This window comes from Dipodomys ordii, unplaced genomic scaffold (genome assembly GCF_000151885.1).
Source record: "Dipodomys ordii isolate 6190 unplaced genomic scaffold, Dord_2.0 Scaffold11, whole genome shotgun sequence".
NCBI classification, from domain to species: Eukaryota; Metazoa; Chordata; class Mammalia; order Rodentia; family Heteromyidae; genus Dipodomys; species Dipodomys ordii.
In genome coordinates, this window is record NW_012267227.1 from 11,434,241 (window position 1) to 11,443,128 (window position 8,888).

The following is an 8,888-nucleotide window of genomic DNA, read 5'->3' on the forward strand; positions in this document are numbered from 1 at the left end:
GAAATCAGGGCTTTGTGCCTGCCATGCACATGCTCTTCCTCTGAGCTACATCCCTAGCTGAGCCCTCCCATTTATCATTGGCTAAATTTCTCGATTGTTTCCCATGCCTTCAAAAGAAGGAAATTGTCATCTGTATTTAAAAGACCTTTAAATTTTTACTGCATAGTCAGTTTTGTCATAAGTGGTCCAGATTTAGGTCATTGACAAAACATTCAAACACATAATTCTGAATTTTTCTCTCAGCAAATATCTTAGAATGTCTTTTTTTTTTTTAATTCTTCTATCTCCTCCTCCCCCCATTCCCATCATCTGAGCCAGGCTTATTGCTTCTAGTTTACACTGGTACTTAAAACACAGCAATTAATTCTGGATAAACTCATAAATTAGTGTCTTACTGGGGCTGGGAAGGTGGCTCAGTGGTAGAGCCCTTGCCTTACATGCATGAGGCCCTGGGTTCGATTCCTCAGCACCACATAAGCAGAGGTGAAAAAAAGCCGGAAGTGGCACTTTGGCTCAAGTGGTAGAGCACTGGCCTTGAGCTGAAGAGCCGAGGGACAGTGACCATGCCCAGAGTTCAGGCCCCACGACCGGACCCAAAAAAAAAGAAAAAAAATTAGTGTCTTAATGTTTTTGAGTTAGAATGGCAGCAGTTCTATAGGCCTCATAGAATGATTTTTTTCAACGTTAAAATCATTTACTAATAAAAGGAGTGTAAATATATTGAAAATAGCTTATGAAATCTGTTTTTGTATGATCTAATTAATTTCTTTTTCCAAAGTTAGATAAAATTGCTTTGTTAAACCTGTGAGTATAGTTATTTGGTCCTTTTAAAATATTTTTTGTTTTAGTATGTGAGGCTATCATATGACACCAAACCTGAAGTCATTCTGCAACTTCTGCTTAAAGAATGGCAAATGGAATTACCCAAACTTGTTATCTCTGTACATGGAGGCATGCAGAAGTTTGAGCTTCATCCACGAATTAAACAGTTGCTTGGAAAGGGTCTTATTAAAGCTGCAGTTACAACTGGAGCCTGGATTTTAACTGGTGGAGTAAATACAGGTAATATAAAGGTTATATCAATTTTATTAAATGTTTGAAAATTTTTCATAGTTTCAATTAGATTTTTGAAATAGTCAATATCAAATCAATATATTTGGTTCTTCAGTTACATAAGCTATACCCGTGCTACATAAAAGTTAACTGAATCTCTATGGTTTTTGTTTACACTCTAAAAAACAATACATTTGGGGTTGGGAAGGTGGCTCAGTGGTAGAGTGCTTGCCTTGCATGCATGAGGCCCTGGGTTCGATTCCTCACCACCACATAAGCAAAAAGAACAAAAAAAAAAAACAATACATTTAGAGCAGAAGTTTGACAAAGAGTCCATGTCCCAAATCCAGCTTGATCCTTGTTTTTGTGAATAGTTTTATTTTACCATACCCATACTCATTTGTTTATGTATTGTCTTTAACCCATTTTGTGCCTCCAACGGCAAAGAAGAATAGTTGTGACAGCCTAAACTACTTACTGTTTGCTCTTTGCCAGCACTACTAGAGAGCAGAATGGCTATTAGTAAATTGATGGGACAATGGTAGTCTCTTGCCTATGGAGTCATAAAAACTAATTTTAATATACTAAGCCCTTTCTTTTCTTTCTTCCTTTCATTCATTTGTTCGTTTCTTTTTTGGTTGATCATGGAGCTTGAACTCTGGGCCTGGGCATTATCCTTCAGCTCAAGGCTAGCTAACACTCTACCACTTGAGCCACAGTGCCACTTCCAGCTTTTTCTGCTTATATGGTGCTGAGGAATCGAACTAGGGCCTCATGCATGCAAGGCAAGCACTCTACCACTGAGCTTTTATTCCTCTCAGCTTTTATTCCTTTCTTTTCTGTCTTATGTAAAGCTGAATATAAGGAGGGCAAGTTAATTTTGTCATCTAAAACTAAAAGTCTTTAATTTATATGAGTTGAATCATTTATTCATTTGGCATCAGCAACTATATACTTTTTTTCTTGAACCCATTAGCAGATATTCTTTGGGCTGCTGAGTATATTATCATTTCACAGAGCAGAAAAGATACTTTTATGAAGTTTATGCTGTACTGAGGAGATGTACATGACAAGCTGATAACTCAGTAATGTGTAGTCTTACATATGATGTGATAATTACTGAGATGAATAACATTTTGTGTGAACAGGTGTGGCAAAACACGTTGGTGATGCCCTCAAAGAGCATGCTTCTCGATCATCACGAAAGATTTGCACTATTGGAATAGCTCCATGGGGAGTGATAGAGAACAGAAATGATCTTGTTGGGAGAGATGTAAGAATAATTTTTTTAAATTTCTTATATTTAGATTTAATGTATTAACAAAATTATAGCAAGAATAGTGAAGTTGTATTAAAGTGTTTATTCATGATTATACTATACTTTCCAAATTCAATTTAAAAAGTATTTTCCTGTAGTTTTCTTCTGATCCTTTTGGAAATACATTAATAACTGTAAATAATTTTGATTTTTTTTTCTGTACTTTAACATGTTTTCAATATCTTTAATTAAATTTTTAATGGCTATATTGCATTAAGAATCACTTTTTTGAGGGACAGGGGATAAGGCACAGTGAGGAGACAAGAAGGGAGTAAGTTGAATGGGGAGCTTGCGCACGTATGGAAATGTGGCAATGCAAACACCCTTGTATAGATGCTAATAAAATTTTTTTTTTTTTGGTTCGGTCGTGGGGCCTGAGCTCTTGGCCTGGGCGCTGTCCCTCAGCTCTTCAGCTCAAGGCTAACGCTCTACCACTTGAGCCACAGCACCACTTCTGGCTTTTTTTCTTTTTGCTTATGTGGTGCTGAGGAATCAAACCCAGGACCTCAGGCATACAAGGCAAGCGCTCTACCACTGAGCCACCTTCCCAGCCCCAAAAATATTTTTAAATGCATTAATCTTTTGTCACTAACAGTTGGAATGAAATGTTTTTACTTGAGCTTGAAGCTGTTTAGATACTTGTTAGAGACTACTAGAAAGGAGCTCCTGAATTTGTAGTAATCATCCTCAAGTGTTAGAAAATTTCTAATATCAAATGTAAAAGATTCTGTTTATGGCTAGAAAGCTAACAAGACATTTTATTGCTCTTCTTAAGTGTGCTTTGTATATTACATCTTATTCATTTAACCTAATAATAGTTGATTAACACTATTCACTTATTTGCTGCTTTTTGCATATAATGATTAAAATACGTATTTCTACAGTAAGGATCAAGATGTAATTACTTGGTTTATCTTATCAATTTTCTTCAGTTGGGTAAAAGCTTTTGCTTTTTTGAATATTACCTGTTATTTCTGTTTATTTCTAAATGTAAACTGGAATTTTAACTCTTTTGTTTGTGGACTATTTAAATTTTATTTTATATTACATGTAATCCTGACTAACTCTTCTTTTGCTATTGTTTAGGTTGTTGCCCCTTACCAAACCTTATTGAACCCCCTGAGCAAATTAAACGTTCTGAATAATCTCCATTCCCATTTCATATTGGTGGATGATGGCACTGTTGGAAAGTATGGGGCAGAAGTCAGACTAAGAAGAGAACTTGAAAAAACTATTAATCAGCAAAGAATTCATGCTAGTAAGGGAATTCACATACTTGTTATTGTTAAAATTTTTGAGGGCTGTAATAATAACCAGCAAATGCTGAAAAAGCATGGTGTTCTTTGAGGTGTTTTTTCCTCACATAGCAAGATAACTTATAAAGCAACTAAGAATGGCTGATCTTAGAAAAAATAATACTGAGGAAAAGAGGTTGCTCAGTCTTCAAAGTCAAAAAGTTGCTATTGCAAACCTATTGTAACCCAGGGTATTTACTTTTTTGTTTGTTTGTTTGTGCTGGGCTGGCCTTGAATTCTCCTCTAAATCTTAGTTTACTGAGTAGCTAGGTTTACAGGTGTGAGCCACCAGTGCTTGGTGAGGCTGAACTTTTTTTTTTTTTTTTTGCCAGTCATGGGGTCTGCACTCTGGGCCTGGGTGCTGTCCCTCAGCTCTTCAGCTCAAGGCTAGCGCTCTACCACTTGAGCCACAGCGCCACTTCCTGCTTTTTCTGCTTATGTGGTGCTGAGGAATCGAACCCAGGGCCTCATGCATGCAAGGCAAGCACTCTTCCACTGAGCCACCTTCCCAGCTTCCCAACCTGAGGCTGAACTTTTATGGCACAACATCTAGATTCATTTCAATAGGACCCTGGGATACCAAGGAGATAAACTCCATGACCAAATCAAAAGTGAAAGTATGAAATTCCAGACTAGCACATTCAGAATACCAGGAGATCCAAGCATTTACAAAAATTAGGAATGTTTTATAACTGTACACTTACCATTATTTTTTATTTTTGTTTTTGTTTTTTTGGTTGGTCTTGGGGCTTGTACTCTGGGCTTGGGCACTATCCCTGCACTCTTCAGCTCAAGGCGAGTGCTCTATGCTTGAGCCACAGCCACTTCCAGTTTTCTAGTGGTTATTGGAGATTAGAGTCTCACGGACTTTCCTGCCTGGGCTGGCTTTGAACCTCGATCCTCAGATCTCAGCCTCCTGAGTAGCTAGGATTACAGGCGTGAGCCACCCGTGCCTGACTATTACCATTATTTTGTATTTCCTCACTATATTGCAGGTTATTATAAAAACAAAAATTAGTATTTTTGACTAGATTTTTTTTCTTTTCCTCTTGTAAATTCTGCTTCCATTAATTCCCATATGTTAGAAATCCAACCAGTACATATTAAGAAAACAAATGAAGCTGAATGTGGTAGGTGACACTCTGGAGGATCACATGCTTTTTGAGGGGTGGTGGTGGTTGTTGTTTGGTCAATCATAGAGATCAAACTCAGGGTCTGGGTGCTGTCCCTGTGCCTCTTTGTACTCAGGCCTACTGCTCTACTACTTGAGCCACAGTGCCACTTCTAGTTTTTGAGAGGTTAATTGGAGAGAAGAATCTCACAGGGCCTTTTCTGCCTTGGCTGGCTTTAAACCCTCCTCCTCAGATCTCACTCAGCCTTCTGAGTAGCTAGATTACATGTGTGAGCCACCAGTACCCGGCTACAAGACTTTTTAAGAGCAAACTAAAATTTGTTACTATACATTCCTTGTCAACTCAAATTTCTCATCAAGAAGGTAATTTATAAATTTTCATTGTGTACTAAATTACATAATGGATTTTCTGATTTTTGTCCTTTAGAACAGAGTTAATGACAACATAATTTATTTAGTACATTGTTTATGAGAGACTGTATCACCTCTAGTACTTGGTGTGAATTTCATAGTTTTATAGGAAATTATATTTTGACTTTTAATTTTTATTTAAAATAAGATTAAATTGTTGACTGTTGTCTGATTTTCTAATTAAACTGTTACCTGTTTTTTAGGAATTGGCCAGGGTGTTCCTGTGGTGGCACTGGTATTTGAAGGTGGGCCTAATGTTATCCTCACGGTTTTAGAATATCTTCAAGAAAGTCCCCCTGTTCCAGTAGTTGTGTGTGAAGGCACAGGCAGAGCTGCAGATTTGCTAGCATATATTCATAAGCAAACAGAAGAAGGAGGGTAAGTATCTTGAGTGTCAGAAATTGAATAGCCTTATTAAAGAGGCCTGTGGTTTTTAGATATTCAGATTCCTTTGAGCATTTTATGAACATGAAAATCTCAAGTTTAATAAGATTTTTTTTTTTTTTTTTTGGTCGGTCATGGGGTTGAACTCTGGGTTTGGGCGCAGTCCCTGTGCTGTTCAGCTCAAGGCCAGTGCTCTATGGCTTGAGCCACAGCACCACTTCCAGTATTCTAGTGGTTTTTTGGAGATGAGAGTCTCACAGGCTTTGCCTGCCTGGGCTGGCTTTGAACCACAATCATCAGATCTCAGCCTCCTGTGTAGCTAGGCGTGAGCCACCGGTGCCCAGCTACTAAGAATTTTTTAAGGCTTGCTGCCATAGTCTTGTATGTTACTGGAAGGATTGAAATATATATCCTCTTGGAAGGCAGTTGTTCCTTTAGAAGAATGTTGCTGGGAATTGTTCCTATAGATGAACATCTGTGGAAAAAAAAATGTCAAAGTTTCTTGATACAGGATTACCTGTAAGAGTAAAAAATAAGAACAAAGTAGGACATCTGTCAGAACAAGTGTGAATAAATAAATTGTGGTCTACTACACAATGGGACAGTTTGTAGCTGAGTAAAGATAGGACCTGTATTCTAGATTTATGAGGGTTTCCAAAATGTCTTCATGGACAAAAGAATATGTTGAGCAATGTGTGTGTGTGAGGACATTTTTTAATGTAAAAACAAAAAGGATAATCTATGTAAAAAGATATCTTGAAAAATTGTACAAGTTAATGGTGATTAAAGGTCAGAAGTAGAGCTATGCAGATGAAAAGACACTGGGAAGAAGACATCATGGTGAATTTTCATATTTTTTCTATATAGTTGAGCCTTGTAAATGTATTGATGTTTATTAACCTCATAGAACATAGATAACTTTGGAATATAACCTTATAGGATGTAATACCTGAAATTTGAGTTGATGTAATATATACACACACACACACACAGTTTTGTTTTTTGGTTACTTGTGGGACTTGAACTCAGGGCCTGGGCACTATCCCTGAGCCTCTCTGTGCTCAAGGCTAACCACTTGAGCCATAGCATCACTTCCAGTCTCACAAGGACTTTTCTGCCCCAGCTGGCTTCCAACCATGATCCTCAGATCTCGGCCTCCTGAGTAGCTAGGATTGCAGGTGTGAGCCATTGGCATCTGGTTATATGATATTTTTTGCACCTGGTTGTACAATATCTTATAATTACTAATACTATAATATATACTTTGTTAAAAACATTCATGAAATAATTCTAGAGAAAAATCATTCCTTTTTTTTTCTTTTTAAATTCCTTATAGCTTTGTAATGGGTATTCTTAAAGGAAAAGATAGTTTCATTCAGACAAATATTTAATTTTAATACAAAATTTCCGGGTCTTCGGGGATCTGCTTGTACTTCATTGGGATCATGTAGCTAAGGAAAGGTGAAGTCAGTGAATTGTCGCATTTCCTCTTGTACCAGGAATCTTCCCGATGCAGCCGAGCCTGATATCATTTCAACCATCAAAAAAACGTTTAACTTTGGCCAAAGTGAAGCAGTTCATTTATTTCAGACTCTGATGGAGTGTATGAAAAAAAAGGAGCTTGTAAGTAGATTTCAAATTAGTCATTTTATTTCTTTTAAAGTACATTCTACCCTGATAGGCGGATGTTAAATTCAAAATGCAAGGAGATACAACAAAGTAAACAGGACTTAAGAAACAAAGGGCCTGTTCTTAATTTGTTGCATCAATTTTTTTTTGTTGTTGTTGTTTTTGTTTTTTGGTCATGGAGCCTGGCCTGGGCGCTGCTCCTCAGCTCTTCAGCTCAAGGCTAGCACTCTGCCACTTGAGCCACAGCACCACTTCCGGCCTTTTCTGCTTATGTGGTGCTGAGGAATCGAACCCAGGGCTTCATGCATGCAAGACAAGCACCCTACCACTGAGCCACCTTCCCAGCCCCTGGTTTTGTTTTTAATGTGGTGTTGAGATGGAAATCAGGGCTTTGTGCCTGCCATGCACATGCTCTTCCTCTGAGCTACATCCCTAGCTGAGCCCTCCCATTTATCATTGGCTAAATTTCTCGATTGTTTCCCATGCCTTCAAAAGAAGGAAATTGTCATCTGTATTTAAAAGACCTTTAAATTTTTACTGCATAGTCAGTTTTGTCATAAGTGGTCCAGATTTAGGTCATTGACAAAACATTCAAACACATAATTCTGAATTTTTCTCTCAGCAAATATCTTAGAATGTCTTTTTTTTTTTTAATTCTTCTATCTCCTCCTCCCCCCATTCCCATCATCTGAGCCAGGCTTATTGCTTCTAGTTTACACTGGTACTTAAAACACAGCAATTAATTCTGGATAAACTCATAAATTAGTGTCTTACTGGGGCTGGGAAGGTGGCTCAGTGGTAGAGCCCTTGCCTTACATGCATGAGGCCCTGGGTTCGATTCCTCAGCACCACATAAGCAGAGGTGAAAAAAAGCCGGAAGTGGCACTTTGGCTCAAGTGGTAGAGCACTGGCCTTGAGCTGAAGAGCCGAGGGACAGTGACCATGCCCAGAGTTCAGGCCCCACGACCGGACCCAAAAAAAAAGAAAAAAAATTAGTGTCTTAATGTTTTTGAGTTAGAATGGCAGCAGTTCTATAGGCCTCATAGAATGATTTTTTTCAACGTTAAAATCATTTACTAATAAAAGGAGTGTAAATATATTGAAAATAGCTTATGAAATCTGTTTTTGTATGATCTAATTAATTTCTTTTTCCAAAGTTAGATAAAATTGCTTTGTTAAACCTGTGAGTATAGTTATTTGGTCCTTTTAAAATATTTTTTGTTTTAGTATGTGAGGCTATCATATGACACCAAACCTGAAGTCATTCTGCAACTTCTGCTTAAAGAATGGCAAATGGAATTACCCAAACTTGTTATCTCTGTACATGGAGGCATGCAGAAGTTTGAGCTTCATCCACGAATTAAACAGTTGCTTGGAAAGGGTCTTATTAAAGCTGCAGTTACAACTGGAGCCTGGATTTTAACTGGTGGAGTAAATACAGGTAATATAAAGGTTATATCAATTTTATTAAATGTTTGAAAATTTTTCATAGTTTCAATTAGATTTTTGAAATAGTCAATATCAAATCAATATATTTGGTTCTTCAGTTACATAAGCTATACCCGTGCTACATAAAAGTTAACTGAATCTCTATGGTTTTTGTTTACACTCTAAAAAACAATACATTTGGGGTTGGGAAGGTGGCTCAGTGGTAGAGTGCTTGCCT

The 8,888-nt window shown here is 37.5% G+C and overlaps 1 protein-coding gene across 1 annotated transcript in view; it reads left to right on the forward strand.

Moving 5' to 3' along the window:
* Positions 1-8,888, forward strand: part of Trpm7 (transient receptor potential cation channel, subfamily M, member 7) — a 98,434-nt gene that overhangs the window by 29,791 nt on the left and 59,755 nt on the right. The window contains exons 5-9 of the mRNA XM_013010113.1: positions 849-1,062; positions 2,202-2,326; positions 3,458-3,629; positions 5,413-5,587; positions 7,093-7,216. Of these exons, the coding sequence (XP_012865567.1) occupies positions 849-1,062; positions 2,202-2,326; positions 3,458-3,629; positions 5,413-5,587; positions 7,093-7,216 (810 nt within the window). The remainder of the gene's footprint in view (positions 1-848; positions 1,063-2,201; positions 2,327-3,457; positions 3,630-5,412; positions 5,588-7,092; positions 7,217-8,888) is intronic.